This window comes from Xiphophorus hellerii, chromosome 8 (genome assembly GCF_003331165.1).
Source record: "Xiphophorus hellerii strain 12219 chromosome 8, Xiphophorus_hellerii-4.1, whole genome shotgun sequence".
Lineage (NCBI taxonomy): Eukaryota > Metazoa > Chordata > Actinopteri > Cyprinodontiformes > Poeciliidae > Xiphophorus > Xiphophorus hellerii.
In genome coordinates, this window is record NC_045679.1 from 19401412 (window position 1) to 19426539 (window position 25128).

Here is a 25128-nt window from a genome sequence, read left to right on the forward strand (position 1 = left end):
GGAATAATAATAAAAATAAATTATAGACAGTAATTTAATATGGCTTAATGACAACACATTAATGCAAAATGTCAATATACTTATAAAAAGTCCACTAGTCCACAAAATCGTGTGATTGGAGAGAGTTGTTATGTAGATATTGCAAACTATTTCTTAATAAAAGTCATAGTTGTGTTGTGTGCAATTTACAATCTCTTATTTGTGACTTAGTAATTGTCATTGTAATATTCATCATAATGTTTTTGTCTTCGAGACACTGAACATCTCTGTTGCTTATTCTTAAAATATAGAATATCATTATAAAATACAAAGACAATACTTTGAATTTGTCTTGCACTGTTGTCAGAGATAGATTTATTCATACAGCAGCCCTCAAACTGTTGCTTTGTCTATTAATGTTATAAGTAGTTATTTTTTTTCTGTAAAGTGATTTACACTCATAGTCTTCTTTTACTGTTTTATCCATTATAGTTTAAAGAAACATTTAATCTTTATTCAATTGTACTACTTGTGAATGCTGCTCCACTCAGAGAAGAACAGCATGGAGGAAGTGGGCAATACCCAAATGAAAGTAATCTATCTAGTAATCCCAATTTTGCTATCTATTTCACAGCTTTTAAGTCATCGCTAAACAAAGGGGCTATGTTTCCATTCGTTCGTCTATCTGTCCATCCGTTGATCCAGTTGTGCATCAATCCATCAAATCCATGCAACCTATCTCTCTGTACAGTATTTCCCTTCAAATCCGGTGAGCTTCATTTTTGTAACTTTAAAATGACCAAACTGAGAGGCAAACAGTGAATGGCGTGAAGTAATGAGACTCATCTACTAAAACTACGCTTTATTGTTGTGAACACAGTAAAAACATTGCTAACAGTCAACATTTCAAAAGCTTACAATCAGAGCAATATGTGGTTGTAGTAGTAACAATAATTTCACAGAACAGAACATCGTGATCAAAATTTGGTACAGAGAATCCCAGACTAGTATCTACATTGTCAGTGTTTTGGTTTTGTAAGTGTAACAAAAATAATTTACCCTCCTTTAGCCTTTTGACAGATTTCCATTGTATAATACTGCTTATTTTTCATTACAAAAGCAACAACCTTTCTATCATGTCTATCCAGACATGTACTGCTCGCATGAAATAAAAATTGCAACAGCATTGGAGCTCCATTTAACTTTTTTAATTGTTCATAATTGTTTTGACGCTCTCCACTGTTGTCTGATATGTACATCATGATTTTTCATTTATGTGCATAGGGAACTTCTACTCAGATCCCTCCTGACATGTTTTAGGAGCGGTCATCACAGCTGAGGCTCATCACAGTTTCACTTGAATCATTCCACAGCATTTTCAAGATTGCATCAAAATTCACATCAAATAAAAACAGCCTTGTGTCTCTGATTTCATTGCAAAAGAAAAAGAAAAAAAAACTTCCATGAGTCTTATGTTCTACTTTTGCTTGAAGCTGGAAGAAGAAGACAAATCCATATGGCATAATACTCCATGTGTAAAGAACAAATACAATAGTAGGCACACAACAGTCCTGACCTTTACAAAGGCACAACTACAGAAGTTAAAAATAATTTTCTGAATAACAGGTTGATTAGTAAAGGCAGTTGAACAGCGTATATAAAAACTTTCTGATGAAAGGGATGGCTCAGGATGTGTGAGAAGTTCTGCTTCTGCAGTAGATACTTCATGGCATCTCCATTTACTATGAATCCAGTTTAGTGATACTAGAGAATGAGGTGTACAAGTAACAATGATCTCCCTATACGCAAACATTGTACAGAGAATGTAACGGTAAAAAACAAATCTAAATTTTTTTACTCTGCCTGACTTTTCTATTATGCAGCTATTTTGACTTGAAAAGCTTCAAATATGCTATCCCTATGCTGATTTTTTGTCAAACTAATCATATAGTTTTCTGTAAATAAATGCCTGATGAAAAATATAAAACAATTTAAGAGTTCTCAAAATAATGTTAGGGAGTGAAGGGAGTTTTTTGGGCTAGCCATTACCTTTCGCTTCTTGTATTAATTAGTCTGGATTCATTTTAAATGAAAACAGTAGGATAGTTTTCATAAAGTTGCAGGTTACATATTAGCTAAAACCTTTAAGTAAAACGTGGCTGCAAAAATCCTGAGTTTTTACTTTAAGGGCTTGAGATGTTCTTTACTCAAATACTTCTACATTAACATTTACAGCAAAAACTGCATGAAATGCCTAAGTTTGCAAAATTGAAACAATCCAAATACACAATGTTTTGTTTGAGTTTTGTTCCGATCACACACTAACAACAACAAAAAGTTGTTCAACTCCCACAGTCTATACAAAAAACTCACTTCACATCATGACTATATGTAGGTAGTTCTAAGTGGACTACCTACATATAAAATAATAAATGTTTTGCAACACTGAGTGAATAAAAGGGAAATTGGACAAAATCACACTGAACTGATTGAAATGTCTTTAGAAAAAAGAGATTACAGGTACTTGCAGTTTAATGTCTATCCTGCTTTAATAATGTTTGACAGCAGCTGGGCAGGAGACCCCCTGAGAGTGACGACTCTGGCTTACGAATACTACATTTACAGATGCCAATGAGCTGCTTCCCTAAATAACACTTGGTGCCTGGCTTAGGAGCACTTCATAATCTGACAGCACTGAGCTCTGACCAAGACAAGAATCCAGCCAGTTAAAAACAGAGTGGTGGCACATAACCTAAAGAGAACTGCTTTTAGGATTCCAATGGCTATACCTGGACTGTAGGTGGCGTGTGCTTAACCAAGAAAATTTAATACATTGTGCTTAAAATGAAAAGGATGCCACACCACCCTGTCTTGCAGCTCCATCCTATTCTTCATTCCCAAGTTTATTGCTCCGTTTTAGTCGTCATGCCAATGTAGTTTCCATTCTGACCATCGTCCTTCTCCTTAGTGTTGGCTGGTGAATAGGAGATGTCCTCTTCAGTTGTGGTCTGTATTATTGATGAAAAGATAAAAATATATATATATCTTCAGACTAAAAGGGCTGATGTTGTCTTTTGCACTGATAAGCATTTAACATTTTTTGTAACGCTCCAGCATAACCAAGCTGTGTTAAAGTGTTAAAACCAGGAGTGGGTGTGGTCTTTACTGTGTGTTGAAAAATTAAATGCATTTCCAGTGAGAAGTTTTTAATCACTCATCATGGGCAAAAATTTAATTATAATTAGGTCTTCTTTATTTACGCTACTAATTTTTTTTTCTAGATTTTCTCAGTGTGGTGTATGAAGAATGTTCTCCCTGCTTCATGGACCGAGGGTTTTCTCTGGGTACTCCAGCTTCCTCCCATACTCCAAAAATATACATGAAAGATTGAATAATCTCTCTAAATTCTTCATGCATGATTGTATCTCCTATGTGTGTCTGTGTAAGCGAGTATAGATTGTGGATGTGGATATTGATCTACTTATTATTATGTAAATGTTACATCCTCGTGTATGCCAATTATTAATTAGTTATTAACCCTTCTGTTGTAACAGATGTTAACAACAGAATAAAACATCTGAACCTGTACCATAAATTCAAGTTTTGGTATTTTACTCTACGATTATAACTGACCCACATAAAACCACAAAATTTATCTCCACAGTGAGCACAAGTAAACTTCTCACTAGAACTGTGCGTCATGCATTTAGGCATTAAGTAATACAACAAAGAAATGAATGGATTGAAACAATGCAGCAAGACTTACAGCATAGGCAGCCTTGGTAAACACAATGCGCTTAACTCTTTTCTGCACAGAGATAAATGGTGATAAACACATGCATAGAGACATTGGTGAGGAGTTAAAAAATTGAATTAACAAGGATTAACACAAATTACTTTTTAGGATCAAGCAAACTGCAAGGTGTTAGAAAGATGCCTGGTTAAGGAGGATGTGTTTTACCTTCTGTTGATGGGCCCTGATCAGGAGGATGATGAAGACAATAAGCATGATCCCGCCTAGTCCCACAATAATGAGGGGGAAATTGGACCCCACTTTGACAATCATGAGCAGCTTGTTCACCTTCGCTGCTGATGCATCATCGATCACCACACTCTGAGAGTCAAGAAGTAGGGTTATAGAGTTAAATGTCAAAAAAATGAACATGGCAAAAATAATCTATGATAGCAGCTATGACCTGTTTTCATCACATCAGATAAGGACAAATTATGTAATTTTGTTGTATTGAATTCACTGTTTTAATCATGATGGGAGCTCATTCTGGTACCCTAGACTAGGGTACCATTACCCTTAGCTAGGTTTAGGGTACTGAACGAATCTAGTTAATGGTATAAATAAACTAGTTAATGATATAACATATTCTGATAAAAAAAATAGAGTCACTATTAGAGTAACTTAACATTCGTGAAAGTAGAAAAACTACACAAAAACACTAAATCAAATACACCCAACTAACTGTGTGTGTGTATCTGCCATTTCTCACCTCATTGAGGAACATAACAGGGAAGACTGTTTCTTTCAATAATTTAGTGTCTCTGTTGAAAAAATGAAAAGAATGTAAAGATTCACATAAATAATATATAGGTGCAAAAAGAGCGTTTAGTCTAAACTGGGGTGCAGATACTCACGGGTATCCAGAGATTCTGTTGATCAAGATGTTAACCTGAGCTCTTTTGCTTGCACGCACAATCACTCCAGTTGTCTGTCGGCAAAAAAATGACCAAATATTTATAATTATTATTATGTTAAATAAAATGTTTAGGTGAACCTGAATAAGTTTGCTTTTATATACTGTAAGTGAATGTATTTCGGTAAATAATTTCAAAAAGTTGTTTTTTAAATTAGATATTATTTGGAGTCATTGCACACAGCCACTGCTACGTAAGATCATACAAAGAAAATAAAGAAACCTACATTTCAGTATGAAATTAATCCATTAAAAATCCCTTTGATTTGTCTTATGCAATACTGTAATTTTCCGAAAATCTGAGCTTTGGTGTTTCATGTTCTCTAAGACAGAATCATCAAAATGAACAGAAATAAATGCTTGAAATAAATTTGTGTCTGGAAACTGCAATATATAACTTTCACTTATTGAACTGAATTAGTGAAATAAATTGTTTTTCAATGATATTCCAGCCTGCAAAAGATTGCATTCAAATCAACTTGTTTGCATGATGCTAATTATGTCAAGAGGGGAAAAATGCTTCATGGTATGGCCTCTGATGTTTCATAAAATGGTTGCACTACTGCTTTTGAGCCAGTATGTGGCGTAGCAATACATCTTTTTGGTATAAATAGAAGACAGCTGTGCATTCTGGTAGCTTACCGGGTTGAGGTCTAAAAACGTTTGGTGATGATGCCTTTGAGGGGCCATTCCTCCAATCGCTTCTATATATTTGTCCTCTCCCAGGTAGAAATGAGGAAAAGAGGCAACCACAGGGGCACCTACAAGAGGAAAAATGATTGTTTTGACAAATAAGGACTACTTTAACCACAATGTTTTTTGACCAACTCACTAATTAAATACAGGGTATCCAATATATTCAATATATTAGGTATACCTTGCAAGTTCTGGTGCATTGTTCTCCTGGAGGTAGCCACCATAGGATAGGTGCAATGTGGCCATAAAGGAGTGGATATGTTCAGCAACAATACTCTGGTAGGCTGAGGTGTTTAAACCATCCTTGTCTGACACGAAAAACACCAATATGTTTCAAGAAAATAATCCCCACAGCAACATGCCGCCACCATCAGTCTAAGATGTTGATCATAGGAGGCAGAACAGATCCATGCTTTCATGTTGTTTTCACTCAGTTATGACCTTCCCCACTGTCTGAATTATGAAGCTGAATTCAAGATTCATAGCTCCAGGAAACACTTTTTCCAACCTGCTATTGTCTAATTCTAATGAATTATTTGACCTATTGTTGCCTTTCTATGTCTTCCCATTCTCCCCTTACGTCAACAAGGAGCTATCATCCACGCAACTGCTGCCCAGCGGAAACTTTCTCTTTTTTTGGCTCGTTCTCCTTGAGCGATACACGAAAATTCCAGGAAATCAGCAGTTGTTGAAATACTCAGACCAACCTGTCTGGTACGGACAACAATACCACATTCAAAGTCACATCAGTCTTCCCCGTTCTGTTTGCAATTGAACAGGTGTACTTAATAAAGTGAGCGTATTTGCTAAGTTAAGACAGAAATGGACTAAATGATGACTGTTTATTTGTAAATCTGAGCTGTATCAGATTGTCTTTTGATAAATGTAAGTCATATGAATGCTCTCCAAGCTGATCTTGTTCTTTATGTTTATGTGTCTACGCACACACTGAGGTCATAAAAGTGACTTCACAGGCACAAACACACACAAACGCGTACACACAGCTTGATAACTGCAAGCACCGTTTTATTTCCTGACTTCTTTAACGCTTGATTAAATCAGAATGTAACTTGGCCTTGGAAGTTAGAGATACAATCTGTCCTCAAAAGCTAATGTCCAAGACAAAAAAAATAGCAGTACACAAAGGGGCAATAAATCAACTTGCATAACGAATTAAAGGCTGTCTAGATAAAGAATAATTCCTTTCCTCTTATTGTCAGCAGGGTCCCGTACTAGACAACATGGTGTAAAGGTTAAGAGAACAGACAAGAAAGGTATCTTTTTTGCCTGTATTACTTTTGCTCGGACGTAATTCAGAGCAAAATGAATATATTTCACAGTTTGCGCACTACTCGTGTTTACTGACAACAATAACGGGGGGAAGAGGATGAGGTGATGACAAAGTGGGGCATAGGTGACACATTTCCTTCTCTTGTGTTTGGCAGTGGATGCTGGACAAAAACACCAGCCCACCCGCAGTCACCTGAGAGCAGTCTTCACGTGACAACCCGCAAGGTCACTGTAGAGCAAGCACGGCACTCACTTTTTCCCCCCTTTTTTTAAAATCAGCACAGCCACGAGTGACCTTAATCCTCCACTCCAAAAACTCCTTTTGTTGGTGGCTAAACAAAACTCTTGACCTCAGCCGAGCATTGACTTTTGTAAACTTTCAACATGTCTTCTAATGTTTCACCACTTTTACTGCTGGGATTGACAGCAATATTTCATTTCTTTCCATGTGAGAACACAGTGAAACGTAAGAACATAATGCATAAAAGTCCGCTTTAAGTCGAATGTTTTTTGCTGTGAAGTAAGTTGTTCTTTGAAATAGACTGCCCGGTAACGCCAATACAAGACAACACATGAGTCAGTTAGAGTTTTTTTTTTTTTTAAAAGTCCAGAAACAAAGGCAGTAAGGTCATTCCTGATCAGATTCAAGGGTGCAATCAGGTGACAGAGCTTACTGCCACATGCTGCAGGCCCACTCATGGTCAGATGGTGCCTGAGGTGTGGCCTGGGCTGCAGAGCTGCGTCACGTGAGTCCTTCATGCTTAATTTTACTGCTGGTGATATAACTGAAGCCCTAAGCCCCTTTGTCGGCAATTAAAATCAAAAAGGAGAGTAAAAAAGAAGAAACAAATGCTACAGTTGAAGCTCTTCAGACTCATGTAGGAGTTCAAACACTATTAAAGATAAATGTGCCGCACAGGGTGAAAATTACCTTTCCGACAGGGGCTGACTTTGAGGACCCCAGTTCCCAGGCACTCTTTAGGGGTGACGCAGAAGCCTTTGTTGGCCGGGTTCTCTTCCTTGCTGGCCAAAACAGAGCGGGGAGGTGTGAAGCGGTAGGCGGGGACTCCTTTCACCTCAACATCCTTCTCAAACTCCATGTAGATAGTCCTAGAGAGTAAAGAAGAAGCTAAAGTTTCAAACATAAGAACTGAAAAGAATGTTTTTAAAGTCTATTTTTTATTGTTTTAAAGATCAACATATTTCAAATCCTGCTGTTTCGTAATCAGAAAGTCAATTTCTAAGGCATTCAGCCTGAACATAATATGACAACAATTAGGTTGTTTTGGTATTTTGAGTTATAGGTCCAAAATTCATTCATAAACCTGGCAGGTTTAGATTTGAAATAATTTTCTTTCAGCTGAGAATTTTGTTTCTGATAGGATATGTGAGCTATTTCTCAAAATTGTCATTTTTGTTTAATTTTATTCATATGACATGTTGCTTTTGATATCCTTCTTAAATATTATTGGACAATATCTTTATTAGTTTTAGAGCACTCAAACTCTTCCTATAATTTCTAATCAGCATTTGAATGTTTCAATTCATTCAAATCTCAATATGCCAGGGGTATGATTAATTATAGACTTAAATGTGGTGTATTCCTCCGTGCGACTGCAATACAATAGCAAGGTAAGGATGATAAAATTACTCTGATTATTAGTAAGACTTGAGAGAAGGCAAATACATCTGTGACATTAAAATAAAATCACTTTGTTAAAGCTTAGCATTGATAATATGCTCTGGGTTGCCTGATTGTGCAGCGAGTTCAACAGCACCAAATCCTCTCTAATCTTCATTTGCTTTCTCTTAGCCCTGTTCAGAAAGTGCTTTCAGCTTATCAGCTTCTATTGTTGCTTTTTGGTAATTCACACAGACTAAACAGAAGAAGCTCAGTGCGACATTAGTGTGTGCTCCAACAAAACGAATCGTTCAAAGTTACAAGGGTCAGTAACAACAGTGCCATTGATTTATGGATGTACTTTCACACAGGAAAAAAAACAGTGCAGAATAGGCACATTAGACCTGGCTTGAAATGTGATGTGTAGCATGAATTGGCCAACAATTATATGTATTTTTATATGACATCCTACACAGTGGCTTGAGATTTTTCACCTTTTGCCAACTTACAACCACACATTTCTTTGTGTTTTGAGGGGAATTATGCACAAAACAGTGGGAAACTGTGATGTGGAAGGCAAGATAAGGCTTGTTTACAATTTTATCCACTAATAAACTCTGCAAACTGTAACCTCTATTTGTACTCAGCCTCCTTTAAGCCGTGTGTTTGAAAACTAATGCTCTATATAGCATTCTCACAGTAAAAATAGTGGTGGCAGAATCATACTGTTGATATTTATTTTTTCAGTAGGAACAAAGTAGCTGAAAAAAAATGACCAAAAACATTTGAAACAGATTCCAAGCCTCATTTTAGCTTTAGCATGAGCATTAGCTACAATAAAATGATCAAACCATAGTCATGTCTCTTCATGGCCCAGTCAAAGTCCAAATCTAAATTAACTTGAAGTTGTGGAAAAATCTGCAAGAAAAAAAAGTCCATCCAATCTGCATGTGCTGAAGCCATTTTGAAAAGAAGAATGGAAAATTTCAGTGCTTCAATTAATAAAACTGGTAGAGTCTTAACCCAAAACTCACTTTTAGAAAACTCTTCATCCTCAATGACTTGGATGAATGTAGGAGCTTAAAAGACAAACAAAAAACCTTTGACTGGAACATCCCCACAAAAATGAAATTATTTTCTTATTCTCTGTCAGAGTAGTGACTTTATGTGCTAAATTGTGCTAAAAATCAAATGCAACTATCCACTTCCCAAAACCTGTCCACAAAGCCATACAGCATACAACTTGGGCCTTGACCCAACAATGTAACACCACACATAGTTGTGACACCAGAAAACTAATTTTATATAAGAATTTGTTGAAGTTTAGTGAGATTCCTGCTGGATCTGAAATGTCTAAACTGTATCATTCTCTCTAAAAGTACATTTGGATGAAATCCTGCATGCATTCTCAAGCTCAGGCTTGTCCTCAAGCATCAAGCCAGTTTCCTTTGGAGTCTCAGTTAACATTTCTAACATATTTAAATGTATTACTTAAAACGGTTTAATAGTTATCATTTAATACGTAAGTAAATAAACAAAAACACAATTTGCCGGAGCCCATTCTCAAAAAGCAGGGCCATTTAACCAAGACAAAGCTTCTTAATAAAATGAATCATATTTAACCTTTACTTGATCTTATTATGTTTTTTTTATCTGTATTTCAGTTCTATTTCTTTATGTTAAAAATCTTACAGCACTTCACAGGAGAATTGCATTATTGTGAGGGGCCCATCCTTTTTCTGTGAATAACTGCAGTTATAAAGTGTGAGAGGAATCTGGACCATCCTCAGTAAGAACAAAGCCCTCCATACACTGTCTGCCAACTGACTGGGAGGAAACACAGCATACCAGTAGTGCAACAACACTATGTAGACCTTTTCCCTTGACCTTTGGGAGAGAAGCCAAGGAACGCACCTAAAACGTTTCTGCTTTCCAGAACTGGACTGGGAATTTTTGTCTTGTATTCGTAATGAGAAACAAACACCAATCTGAAGAAAGCTTAGATCAGCTGAGCAAACATTTAAGCTTCGGTTGACTACATTTTGCTGTAATTGCAGCAGTCTTGTTGGTATGCATATCTCCAGCTTTGTAAACATACTGATATTTGCCCATTCCTCTTGGTAACTTTGCTCTAGCTCAGTCATATTGTTAGGATAACATCTCCAAACATCAATTTTCAACTCTTGCCACCGATTTTCAATTGGATTTAGGTTTGGACTTTTACTCCACCATTACAACACTTACAAGGGTCAGTGCTGGTTTCACATTTATTGTTGTCCTACTGGAAGATGAATCATAGAATTGTGTGTTCAGGAGGATGACCTACTTGTCAATTTATTATTATTTGAGCTAAGCAAATTCTGTGTCCGCCTACATGGCTTGTGTCAAACTTTAAACAGGACTTGTGAAGATCCAGATCTGTTAAGTGTGTGGATAATAGCTGCCCTGTTGAATAATCTCCTCCTTGCCTTGGCTGTCAGTTTAGGTGAAGGACCTTGTCTTGTGAAGTTTGCAGCTGTGCAAGCCTTCCCTCACTTCTTCAAATTGAATATTGTTGTACAACCCAGCTTGCTCTTCAAATTGTTATTAGTAAAAGATGTTGAAAATGTTTCTTTCCACTTCACAATTATGTTGTAGCAAAAAAAAAAAAAACTTTTGAGAAGTTGGTTGTAACTTGACACAATGTGAACAAGTTCAAGGATTATGAATTTCATTTCAAATATTCATACTTCATCACTTTACAAAGTTCTAAATTGGTTATTTCTGATTCAGGGGAATCCATAAGGATCTTTAAAACCCTTAGTGGCTATGGGGGAAAATAAACTTCAGATAGAAGAATGATATTTAAACAATAACACCTGTCTGCAGTTTGTCAAAACTGTGCAGCTTTTGCAGGTCAGCTGTCAGTTACTGGAGCAAAGGGTCACCACCGCATGAGCGTGCAGATGGGAATCCTGGCACTTTTTTTAACCAGCAGATCAGTCTCAGATGTCATTCAGCACATGGTTTAGCCACTCAGCTACAGGCGTCACGCCATAGTAAGTGTGTAAAGGGTCAAAACATTAGTTGACTAAAAGTTTCCTCTTCAAATTATATATATAAAAAAATTTAAAAACACAGGAACAAGGAGGGAAGACTTCCCTTATGGTCATTAAAGCACAGTCAGACACAATGACACCATTAGGGAAAAAGTAAGTGTGTGAAAGAGTTTTGAAAATTTGGGTGAGGGGTCTTCGGCACACATCCAATCAGAGCCAAAGGTGCTTGCTCTATTACTCTACCAGATTCTTTCCACACCAAACAAAAAGAGGAAGATGTGGGCCTCATTACGGATAAGCACAAGGCACATACTGTATGTTTTGCATCAAACAAGGATCAACAGTTGTGGAATCATACATAAATGGACTACTTAGATTGTTAATAAGTAAAAGGTTATTCTCCACACAGACCAAGCTTTGAACACAGAGATTTTAACTCCCAGAGATGCAGCTATACCTTTGTTTACCAAAACATTTGTTCTGTAAATGTCAGGCTAGCAAATAAATAAAAACTATCTTTGATTGATACTAGGTTTTTATTAAACATGAAATGCCTCCACTGCATGAGATGCCAGCAATTAAAGGAGGTTTGGTGTGGACTTATTTGTATGTGATCAGGATGCTGCAAAAGGGATCCAAAACCGGTTCCAAAAACAAAACACATTGGTATTTCCTCGCAAACAATAATTTGAACTCAAGATTGTGTCAGGCAATGGGGTACAACCCTAATCTGTTCCTGTTGATCAGATTTCTGGTCATTAGAAGATATGTGACTTTTAATGGAATAGAAATCCATTAGACATTCCAAAATATTGTGGAATGTCTCTACAATGCAAGTTTACTGATGGTTCCTGTAGTTTCTAATAGTTTTTTGTTTTGATTTTAAATATAATCATCAAAACATCAAATAAGAGCTGGTTCCATCTCTGGTGGAACCAGTTCTTATTTTTCTACCAAAGCTAAACACTCAGTGTACTTTAAAAAATAGGCTTACAGCTTTCCATTAGTGATTTGGATTACCCTTAGATATAACTGTATCTACAGACTGCTGACGAACATTATGACCATCCTACTATCTTTCCTCCCTACTTTCTATTAATGCAGTACTTGAAATTACTTAACTTTGTGTCTCATCTTCAGTATGTTCTTCTGGCTCGAAGCTTCTGGTTATATTTCCTTCCTGGGCTGAGTCATTGACAAACCAATTGCTGTCATTAACTATCTCTACTTTCTTTGTTAGTAATCCTGGAACTGGCACTTCAGCATTTAGCTTTGAATCTCTCCTGGATCTATCCAGAGCTAGTGCTCGCTCTAATCCAGTTTTCCTGGTACAGTGCTTCTGTATTTCACTCCGGAATAGAGCCATTAGATAACATCACCTTGAACTATACGTATTTTCTTTGCTGTTTTTCCCTATAGAAAGTGAACGTGGAAAGATTCTGCCAAAGTCTTTATATCAAAGCACATAAAAGGTCACACAGGAGGGCGGTGTGGTCCTGAACTTTACCTGCACAGGTCAGGAGAGAAGACATAAAGACGTTCGCTCTTGTTTAGCAAGGGATGGAAAGCACTTCCGTCTGATCCAAGGATGCTGTTGCTCTCATTAGTTGACCAGTATTTGAGCATCCTATAACACAAATTAAATTAACATTGTTCTTTTTTGCCAACAAACTAATCACAAGTGTTCATATAGCCTGCATTTCCCTCTTTTCAGATTACTTAGGTTTTTGTTAAATTCAGCACATCGCTCCAAGTTAATTGTTGAATTTATGAAGTTATGTATAGTACCTCTTTCTTGCCAGCAATAGAGAAAGGTTTAGCGAGCTATTTTATTTTGCACAGACAAAAAGAGGTAATAGAAAAAAGAAAAAGCACAGGATGTTTTCAAAAAAACACATTTGTTATGTCAACATGTTTGCTATACTCATTGTAGAAATGATCAAGAATGGTTTAATCTGCAGCACTTCAAAACGCAGCTTCCCTGGTGCAAAAGGGTAATTATACCACTTAAGGATAAGAAGTCTGGATAAGATAAGGCTATTTAAAAACCTTTTGAGAATATCCAAGTAGCAAGATGTTCTGTCCAGCTTTCTGTGGTAAGAGTTGCAGGCAAGACCAACAAGAAAAAAAGTGAAAGGCAAAGATTACCCAACACACACCTATTCAATTAAAAAATACTTTATTTATCCCAAAGAGAAATTAAATGTCGCAGCTCATATCATGCCAGTGTCTTCAAAGTAAGTTGTGAATTTCTGGGCAGCAGAGACGATGTTCCACAGTAATACTCCCTGGATGACGCCATCAGCTGTCCTGCTAATCCTCCTCACTTGCTTTTGCTACTCCTCTTTCTGACTCCATCTGGCTAGAACGCCAGGCAGAGAGATGTTAGGTTCGGGGTTATGAGACGGTTTGAACCTTCACATTCTCTCTCTGCTCATTGGTCCTGCTCTACTTCCTGAATGCAGGAAATAGGCTTCCTGAATGAGGTTGTAATTCAGGTATTATTTGAGTTTTTCAGATGCTCCTCTGCTGTTCCCAGTTGTGGAAAAAAATAGTTGTCGTGATTCCACATCATAATAGTAAGTAAGAAAGTAAAGGTAAAACTTCTTCCAACTGCACAGCAGCCAAAAGCAGAGGGAATAATTGTCCAACCATGCAAAAATTCAACCAAAGAAATTATAAACAAAAGTCTACAAAAGGAACAAATCAGAACTGCAGCACCAGCTACCCCAACATGCCGCTACAATGAGAAGATCAATTCTATTATGTCCTGGGTGTGTGAGACTGCATCAGTGTTACCTTTCCCCTTTATATGTTTCGATCCGTGCATAATCTAAGTAGTTCTGCGTTCCGGTGTGGAAGACAAATTCTCCGTCGCTGCTTTCATTTTTCTGTGCCAAACAAACATTGAGCTCATTAAAATGACATTTTCTTGTGTGAAAATGTCAAGAGCAAGTTTATAAAAAAAAGTCCTCTCTCTTTTGTAAAATTGCTAAAATACAGAAGAGCTTTTATCATTATCATTATCTTTTTTTTTCTGTTAAACCTGTGCATACCTTGTACATGAGGCCAAAAACCCTCTCCACATCAGTACTGGATGAGGCAATGCGGTCCAACAAAGCATCTTCATAGCCCCAAAGTAATTCCTGAACACTTCGAGTGGTGAAGAGACGACTTTTGGTGCCTTTTATCATAAAATTCAAAAAAATGCTCTTGAATCCCTGCGCCTTGTTCATTGCAGCCTAGAGTCAAGAATTTGAACAGATATGAGAAAATACAACCAATTTTGCAGGATATGCTGGTGGTGAGCAGAGCAATGCAGTGGGAGTACACACTCCCCTTTACCCCAGCTGGATTCCCAGTCTTTTTTTCCACTTATTTCCAACCTTTAAATAAGGACTTACCCAAATGGGAATGTTGACAGTGGTGATGTTATCGACATCTGGGTCACCAACAGACTTATCCTCCAGAAACACAAAGCTTTTGGCGTTGTACGCCGACACCTTTGTATTATTGTCCAACATGGTGACGTTGTCCTTATACCGGTACTCTCTGTACAAACAGTCATTAAAAAAAAAAAAGATTACTTTTCTGCTGAATTAAAACTTGAAGATTTAAGCCAACCCTTTGTCATATACATCAATATTAATTTAGAGAAAAAAAAGGAAAACTTTCAGTTAGGAATTTTAAAAAAAATCACCAACTATTAGTACATCCAACAATACCTTGGATGGCATTGTAAACAGAAAATAATCTCTGTTCATTTTCTCTAAAATAAACAGAAATTACAGTGTAACTTTCTTTTTTTTAGAAAGTTGTTCAGTGATTCTTGGGACTTTTAATCTAACACCACACCTTATGTTTCCCCCCGGGTAAAAATGTGACGTGACACAGTCACCCCGTACCTTTGTGTTATGAAAAATTAGATGACCCAGATTTATGTTCAGGAGGATAACAAGAAAGGTAGGAAAGAACTCCAAAGCTCAGTGTTAAAATAACCTCAGCAGGAAGTTGCATGTTGGGGTCAAAAACATCTTTATAAATGCATCTTAATTCATCTTGATGCCATGAAGTGCATACTAACTATGGGAGAGGATATAGGATATACTCGACAAAAGTCTGAATTCTAACTTTAATGCAGATCAACAACTGAGATTAGAATTCTGGAATTAAAAATCTGATTTTTTTTAAACTTTTCTTTTTTTTTTCTTGGTTTTGGAACTCTTCCATACAAAAGCAAAAATCACTGCTGTAGTTTTTTTATTTTATTTTGCACATTGGCTATTGTTAAACATCTTTTAAATTGTTTTATAAAATGGTCCACAGTACTTTTCATTTTTCCCCTATTACCACAAAATTAAAAGGATATTTTAGTGTGAGCAAAATAAGCATGTCACTCTGCAAAAAGACATTTCAAGTTCAAAAGATTTTTTGTTTCGTTTTTGACTTACCTGTAGGTGTAGGGTCCAATCTGGTTGACTTCTGGTTTTTCCCCATTAAGGACCTCTTCTACATTGGTCACATTAAAGAAGAAAAATTCCATGAAGACAGGAGGGGGAGGGGATTTCCATGACTCGAACACGCGGCTACCTTCCACTAAAACAATTTCCTATTGAGAAGAATAAACAAAAATCACACAAAAATAATGAAATTATACTATGCTTTTTTTCTGAAAGTTTAAACCAATGAAAAAAGAAAAAAACATTCCTGAATGGCTTAAAATGTCTTCTTTGTAGCTATGGCTTTGCATCTGCCGCTTTTCTAGGTCATTATGCCCAATCGCAGCATGTTTGGTATGCATTTTCAACAGAACATCAGACACTATTTAATTTTCCATATATCCTCTGAGCAAAGAAAATGAGCTGGTTGAAACCTTCCACACTGAAGCATACAAATGATTCTTGGACTTTTTATGCGTTTTAATCGCATGATTCTGTTCTTGCACGATGAACAGTGCTTTGCCACAGCAAGCACATGTTTTGAATCTGAAGTTTTCCCAGTACGCTCGCAGTAAAAACAACCCCAAGAAGAAAAACATCCTTCTGGGTGGGTGCAGGGGAATGTGTGTGTGTGTGGGTGGGAGGGGGTAACGGCTGCGTTAGTGTCGGACAACAGCATTGGCTGCGAACATAAATGGTGTGAGAGGGGACCCTTCCACCACCCCATTGTCAGCCGTTTCCCTTGACGACAGGCACTTGGAGAGAGCGCCTCTGACAGATCATGTGATGCATGGACCCTGATGCCCGCTGTTTGTGGGGGACCTTGATGATGTGAGCCACATTCCTCAGGATCTAGCTTTTTGAGGCCCCAGAGGAGGAGAACTGCCACCACCCTGTTTGATTATACAGTATGATGAAACAGAGAGGTATTTTTTCAAGTTACTGCACAAGGAATAAGAATAGAATTGGGATTGGTCTTTTTCCAAACAGCAAGTAAGGAGAAAAGATGATATGACCTAACTGTGCCAAATTTATTGTAGGCACCAAGCAACTTTTTCAAGAGAATAAAAATCCTCTCCTTTTTAGAGTCCCTTATTACTTGCACGGTGGGACAAAACCGAGTAGCCAAGGATCACAAAGTTGTCGCTTAAAATTGAGGAACAGAGTCTGTCATCCTTTTACGCTCTGAATAATCAATATTATAACCCTCACAGCATGCTACACAAAATACATGGGAAACAGGAACAAAAAATCCCTCTCATCTCTGTACATCGCAACCCTTACGCCACACCCGATACATAAACACACGTGGCAGGTGAATACACAAACACACATAGAAACCTGTGCTTTGATGTGGCGATGTTCAAATACATACATAGATGTGAAAAACACTGGACACAGCTGGAGGCAGTTCTTAAAATCTTCCAGTCGAGCCACAAAAGCTTTGCATTCTTTAAAAGTGTTTGCCTCTTCCTGCAAAGCAAAATAATCTACAGCATTGTGGAAATTAAATTTAGTAAAATAACCAAATTTATAATGAATCTGATTCAGATTCGCTCTTGCCTTTGGGGTCCGACAATAACAACAGAGAGACTGAGCTGGAGTATTGGAACAAAACTTTCTGAACAAAAGTCACATACAGTGAAACCTAGAGATTTTTAGGCGTTTTTTTTGACACAATTTGGCGTTTCAGAGTTGCAGACATGTTTTTAACAAAGTCAGTTTTCAAAAGATGATTTTTGAAGGGAATAAATAAAATCTATTAAATTTAACCTGACAGCAACAAAAGATCTCAAAAAGCATCACAATATGTTTTATCTACCAGTAATTAAAAAAAAACAATTTCTAAGGATTTGGGACTAAACCTTCCTAAGAGTGACTGGCCAACTAAATTACTCCAACAGGGCATCAACTCATCCACAAGGTGGCTAAAGAATCCTTCTAAAACACCACAGGCCTCACTTAAATATGACCAAATTGCAATTTTTAAATAATTATATAATTTACTAAGGGAAAAACAAGAAATGCAGTATAATATCTAGTGTGCTGTTCAAAATATAGCAATGTCATTTTGGTAAGTTTTCAACTCAAAATGCTTTCTTTAAACATATTCTCAACAATGCAAAAATAAAAATCTTACACCAACATTGTTTATTTAGTAATGGTCTAAGGAACCAAAATTAAGAAAATATTCTTATAACCCTGTGCCTTTAAAGAATCATTGCTTGCTGACCTCACACTAAAACACAGAAGTTGCCTAACAAATCTCAAACAATAAAAGAGACAGAGCAAACAAAGCGAGACTAGGGCTTAAAGGACACATGTGGGAGGAGATACTCTACACTCCTGGTAGCGTGAAGCAGTAACTTGATACAGTTAAAGTACTTCATACTGGCTGACAAATAACTGGGGAGTAACATAAAAAAACACTATGCAAAGAAAAGGTCAAGTACAAAAAATCTAATTATTTGAATACTTCCAATCCGAATTTTCACTTAGTCGAAAATGCCACTGCCATGCTTTTTCTCTTGTCACGTTTTGTTCTTAGAGAAATGAGAAATGTCTCATCAAGTTCACACACAGAGATCTAACTACTGGGGGTCCCTTCATGTTACGCTCCACTTGTCGCTTGGACACAAAAACAGCTTTTTTTAAATATTATCATAGTAATACTAATATTATCATACTAATATTATGTATCAAGAGAATTTAATATTATTAATATCATAATTAATATTTAATTAAGTTGTGTATTTACCATACAAAACAACTTTTATTAAAAGTGTTTAACTCTCAAATGTGGGTGTTATTTATAAAAAGTATTTTCTTTTTTAGAAAGAAAAAAAACATCAAAAAAAGTAATCTTATTTCCTCCCATAGATAATATACTGTAGATGAACCAGTAGTTTTTGGTAGACTAAATGTAAAACAATATTCTGACTATGTAAAAAAACAAACAAACAAAAAAAAACTCAGATGCGATTAAAATTGTTCAAACAAAAAAAGAATAGCAAAAGAATTTAACATTTAAATTCATCCTATGCACAAAAAAAAAAAAATGTAGGCCATTTATATCAGGACAGCCAATGTATTGCAAAAATAAAAAATTGAGGGGTACAGAAGAGTTAATAAAAATTATTTAGTAAAATATTTTCCAATTGAATCTTTTGAAGAGAACTGCAACAACACAAAACCGAAAGATAACATTATTGATGTCTTGAGTTCATTTCATTAAATATCTCTGTTAATAAATCTACATTATTGACTCTATGGAAATGTTAGTATTCTGTTATTTTCCAAAGGATGATTTAAAAACCTCTCACCTAAAAGCAACCTGACCCTTGCAATGGAGAAGCAGGCTTGATTTGAAACTAAAAATGAAGGTGTAGTGTGTGATAACACTAACATCAGAGTAATGTCATTTTCCTGGCTGCACTGTTATCATAGTAAGGTGAACCTTCTGGGAAAGTTTTACAATAATATGGGAATCATACGATTTCAGCATCTTTAAACTCAGGGAAACTGCTCAATTCTTTTAAGGTGGGAGGACTCTTATTTTAAATAGATAACAAATATATGCCAAGGGATTCTAAACATATTTATGCCCAACTAGAACAGATTCCCAACACTGCTTATGCTTTTAAAATATCATAAATTAAGTTGTTTATAACTTTATTAAGGGGGAGGACATTCTCCCTCAAAAAAATATTGATTGGGTGCAAGGAACATGACAATTTATCAATGCATTAGCACAACATTTGAGAAATTATGGGGAAGAAGTTTCTTGTTTTTTTTATAAATTTGTGACATTCACCTCCTTTATTCTAGCACCTCTACTTCCTGTTGTAACTTTTGAATTCAGGAAGTAAATATTTACACTTGTCATCAAAATTTTCAGCAAGGGTAAGGTAAATGACTAAGTGTTCTAAGTGAAACGTTTGTTTATATGAAAACACCATATCATTTTTTTAATTTAAAAAAATCTGGTGCGCACAAGAGAATATGTGCGCACCACATACTATCTCATGTGTGCAAGAAAGATTTTTTTTTTCTTCAATGTCTCTTTAGGGGCTCCATAAGCCTGCCTGTAAGAAAAACAGTTTAAGTTGTATATTTGCTTGATTGTCCGGTCTGGATGCAATTAATAAGTATTTGTTTCACTGGTTCTGAGTCACTTAACAACATAACTGTTATCTTCAAAGTCTAGATTGTATCAGTTTTCCCCTCAAAATATTGTGGCTAGTTTTGTGGTCTCAGCAGAAAATCAAGACTGATTCCTAATGGGAGACGAAACTAAAACATGGACTTTGATGTGTCAACTGTAGACAAAGCAATGAATCAATTTTGCAGCCTCTACAAATGCAGTCACAATCACAACTTCACTTCGCCATTTCTGGAAAGTTTTTAGTTGTTTTTGCTATGATTTTAAATTCCATCAGGCTTTCTTATCCATATTTACAGTAACTTCAGGAGACGTTGCCAAGTTTAACAGAATGAACTTCCCATGACTCCACTTATTCCTGCATCTACACATAAATCTAAGCCCACTACCCCCAGAGGGTAACGATTTTGTTAATGTTATGATTTAAGAGTAATTAGTCTGCTAGAATTTTAGGCCTTATGACAAGACATATTTCCATTGCAGCCCATCGTGATTGGTTGATGAATTTAAACAAATATTACTATTCTAATTTTACAAAAATATTTCTCTGACATTGATCACTTATCATAACATGAAGAACACCTCTTGCCACACATTCTGGATTTAGGTGTCACTCCTGACTAGCCCACTAACATATAAATATACCTTAAAATAAAATTGTGGTGCCTAACTCTAGTCCTTAGGGACGACTACCCTAAATGTTTTAGATGCACCAGTATATCTAAGTCAAGTGTATTTTTTTTCTTAGCATGCCATCAAGTGCTAGTAGGCTGTAAATCAACCACTCATTGTGTGTTTCCCAAAAATTTGGGGAAACACCTAAAGGAGGATCACTGACATAAACCATCTCACATTAGGTCTAACTGTATGTTTCGGGTTGATGTCCTGCTGTAAAATAAAGCCTCTGCCTCAGAAAACACTGAGGCGGAGGCTTTATTCCAGGTCTGCTTTGTAAAATTTGTAGAACACACAACTAATAGTTCTGCTGACAGATTCCTTCCACCTGAGTAGTGCATTTTAGCAGTACCTTCATAGTTGCCAGCTCAGGTGGTGACTATAACTTGGGCTATATCTGCTGTCTTTTCTGTACAATTTTAATCTTTTGTTTTGCAGAAAGAAGAATTTTTGAATATTGTTGCTGTTTCCTGTGAAAGTGCTTGGGACTAGCCATCCCATATGTGAGAATCTGAGTATCTTGTGAAAACAATAACAAGATGCCTATATTGCTCTGTACACATGGTTCATTGAATCGGCCGCCTTTGGGAATGAGATCAAACATCTGCAAACCCCTTTGAACCAAAGCATTGGAAAGTTGAGCCAAAGGAGTCAAATATGTGTAGATGGCAACGTTGATGTTCTCTTTTCTTTGAACAGCAGAGATAAAATTCATATTAGAGCTACAGCCACTGATCCTGCCAATGAGCAAATTATATTGGTAGTTGCTGAGGGGATCACAACTGAGAGTCCATTACTTCAGTGCCTTTGAAGACAGGAAAAGCTTGGATAGCAAGTTGTTTACAACTGATTAGAAATGTATGAGATGTAAAGCATTACAGCAACAACAAGAGCAACATCAAAACGCAACCAGACAGTAAAAGATGGGGCAGAAAAGAGATGAGACATGACAGGAGGAATCTGACCTCTTGAGATGATCTCATCGCAAAAGGATTTACCAGCTTTATGGCTAGACTCCCTCTACTGGTCACTTCCATATAGCATCCTGCTTAAAATCAGGAATCATTTCTAAATAATACAGGACATGATCCTTTTAGTTCTTCTTTTTCCAGATGGTAATGGGTTTGCATTATAGGTGTAAGATGGTGTCTTCAGCTCTAACTCCATGGCATTAAGCGAACTGCAGGATTCAACATAAGTTTCCAGGATCTGGGATGTCAGGGTAACAACAGTCATGGAGGACTAATGGATGAACTTTGTTTAGTACAGGAACAAGGTAGAATCTATTCAACAGTGTTGGAGCTTCCCGGGTTTTCCGATAATTCCTACCTCCACTGTGGCTGATCAACTGCTAGAAAGTAGTCCCACTGCAAAGGGTACAATATCAAAAATATACAACCTTTTAAGTCCAATTTGACTCCTGGGCTTAGTCATCTTCGCGCTACTTTGTCTGATGATTTTAACATAGAGATTGATAATGAAATATGGCAAGCTACTCTAGAACATATTCACTCCTCATCAATTTGTACCCGACATAGAATTATTCAGCAGAACCTTGTTCTGGTTCAATACAACTCAGTATGGCAATTCATACTGAACTCAGTGAGTCTCAAGTATGAAACTCAAGTATGAGTCTCAAGTATGACTTGAATGTCTCTGTATGGTGTTCATTGTTGTGTTAAAAATAATAAATAATAAAAAAAGGAAACATTTAGAGTTGGGTCTCCAATGTGACATCTTCTAAATGAGAACTACAGCCTCCTTGGTGATTACGTGACTTATGAGTTCTGTCAAATACACAATAAAACTTGTCTGGTGGCTTTTATTTAGAAAAAAACAGTGCTGGAACATTCTTCTTGTCAGGCTAAGGATGAAGACGTGTTAAAAAAATCCAACAGAGCTACTCTGCACAAGTTTTCAAGTTTATTGGGATGACACCATCTGGCCCCGCAACCTTGTTCTGGTTCAGTCTCTCCAGCTGCCTCTTCACTTGACTGCTAAAAGAGAGGCAGGTAGGAAAGATGGAAAGTGCATCACCAACTCCTCATTTGGTTGACGACCGCAATGGGGAAGCAGTAAGAACCGTGGCCAAGGTGGACAATCACACATAGCTCTGGTAGTCAGCTAGTCAAAGGAGAATCAATGGTCTGTTTGGCTCAATACAGGAGAGGAGGCTGCTCAGGATATTCCCTTACTGAACCAATTGTATGTAAGATTGTGTTCAGTTCATTGGCTCTGTCCAGACTTCAGTTATCGATCAGCTATAGTTTGAACTTTGCTGCAATCCATTCAGATGTAACAAAGAAAGAAATGTTTATGTCTTTAATCTCTTATTTTATGTGAATTTACCTTGTCCTGTGGCGTAATGGGAGAAATGGGAGTAATTGTACGTTTAATCTCTGATTTAATAAGAGGCCATTAAAATACATTTGACACTTAAAATACCATAAAATGTGCTGTCACATGAAGATAATCTAATGATTAGTAGACATGTACATGGAATATGCTGACGAATTTTTACTGGTAACAGAAGTGGTTATTCATACCGCAGCATCTTAAAAGTTGAACTGAGAAAATCAATTAAGCCACTTTTAGTAAAACTCCTGACAATTTGCTGACTCTGTTTGACTGAACTCCTTGAAATATGTGAAATTTATGCAGCACCAGAAAAAACATGCAGAAACCTGCCAACACAACTCTTATTTTGCAAAAATAGGCTCTATTGAAAAGTTTATCAACACAGCACTTTTACTGCATGGAGTACAAAATAGGACTTTAACCATTTAAAGGCATAAAGAAATGCTGGTTGCACTGCGCTGGCCATTGAACCCACAATTCCTAGTAAGTCATCCGTCTGCAACTTCTTGTAAAAACTTCTACTACTTGGTAACAGCTTAACAACTGTAATTCCTTAAAATGTGTCCCTATAAAGCTTATGTTGCAAAAGTTCAATGTATTTGCTGCTTCATTTTATGAAACCAAGTTGAACCTCTTGGCCAAAATGTTTATCAGCTAGCAAAAGAGAACACAGAGATATTTAAATGTTTAGGTTTATTTTTTTCTAATAAATTTAGGATAAAAACATAACAGTTCTTTGCAAATATATTACTGGCCATTGAACTTTCCCACATTTTGTCACATTACACACCCTAACCTTCCACTGTTGCTCTAGATCAGAGGTGCCCAAAGTCGGTCCTCGAGGGCCGGCATCCTGCATGTTTTAGTTCTCTCCCTGGTGGTAGTAGCAAGCTTTTCAGCATGTCAATGTTCTTCTTAGACTTTCTAAGAAGACATCATTTGATCCAGATGCACTAAACCAGGGAGAAAAGTAAAACATGTAGGATGCCGGATCGACTTTAGGCACCACTCCTCTAGATGTATATCAAGGCCGAACTTCTAAGTCTCAAGAATTTTCCAACTTTTCCAGGTTTTCTTCCAGGAGTCCCTGGTATTTTGTGCACTATTTATCCACAAACACTCAGACAGCTTTCCCTGTAGAAGAAAAGCATCCCTCAAATGACCCACCCACCTCCTTGTGTATCGCAATGTAATTGGTGTGTGGTTGTTTGGCATTAGGCCAAAAAGTTAAAGATTTGGTGTAGTCTGAGTCATGTTCCTCTAGAAGTGTCCTATGTGGGTTATAGCTTTCATGCCACAACAAAAGATAGTTTTGTAAATACAAAATGTCTGGAATTTTCATTCCATTGAAAAATATTGAGGTTTTGGGTTGGAAGGTGATGAAAATATGGCATTTATTTGTTGTTTTGTTTTGTCAGAAGGCTACCCTATCATTTCACATTTGGCTTTCATTTTAATATGACTATCTATTGAACCAAAAACTAAAAAATTCCATATTAAGTAGAAATAAAAATGTCATAATGATTGTGTGATTACAATCTAGTCATTTGAAATCCCTGTGTGTATACAACTGAAGACAGTTGTATACACACATCATTGACATCATTGTTAGGCGTTTTTACCACATCCGGCAACGTGTGAACTTTACTCTCCCTCTATACAGAGAGACAGTAAAGTTTCTAAATAAACGTGAAAGTCAGAAGATTCAAGTTCTCTACCTTTTTCAGGCGTTTGTGCATCAAATTGCGGAATACTTGAGCCACCATCAAGGCGATTCCACTGACCAGCAGGAGGGCGCAGATGACCCCCACCGTGTAGATAGCGCAGGACCTTCGCGTCATTGTTGGCAGATGCAAGTAGCAAGACTGACCGCTGGAAGGATGGTTGGACAGGTTAACTTCCTTTCACCGAGAAAGTTTTACTCTTACTCTAACGCACAACAAAAATGTGCCTCTTGCTTTTTTTTAAACTAACGTTGCCCTGTAGAGAAGTTGAGGGAAAGTTTTGAAAAGGGTTTACACAGAAGTCCCACCACGAGTTACAGGCTTTGCAGGGAGGCTGTCTTATGAGTAATGAAACCACGCGGTTCCTTTTCTGTGTCGGACTGAAAGCACATGAATTAAAAACTGAACCAAGGAGTATTTGTAGCGGACTGGGGAGCTTC

At 36.8% G+C, this 25128-nt stretch overlaps 1 protein-coding gene across 2 annotated transcripts; it reads right to left on the reverse strand.

Annotated features, from left to right (window-relative positions):
• Positions 1-2422: 2422 nt before the first annotated feature.
• LOC116724097 (lysosome membrane protein 2) lies at positions 2423-25128 on the reverse strand. Of its 2 annotated transcripts, XM_032569448.1 has the most exons (13): positions 24683-25128; positions 15782-15939; positions 14735-14882; positions 14387-14572; positions 14130-14221; positions 12838-12957; positions 7603-7781; positions 5328-5446; positions 4627-4700; positions 4482-4533; positions 3941-4093; positions 3746-3787; positions 2423-2987 (listed from the first exon to the last, which is right to left on the reverse strand). In XM_032569448.1, the coding sequence occupies exons 1-13, from the start codon at positions 24803-24805 to the stop codon at positions 2883-2885; spliced, it is 1551 nt and encodes a 516-aa protein (XP_032425339.1). In that variant the 5' UTR covers positions 24806-25128; the 3' UTR covers positions 2423-2882. The 2 variants fall into 2 exon arrangements, with proteins under 2 accessions (XP_032425339.1, XP_032425340.1); XM_032569449.1 differs by lacking the exon at positions 3746-3787 and having other exon boundaries at positions 24683-25126.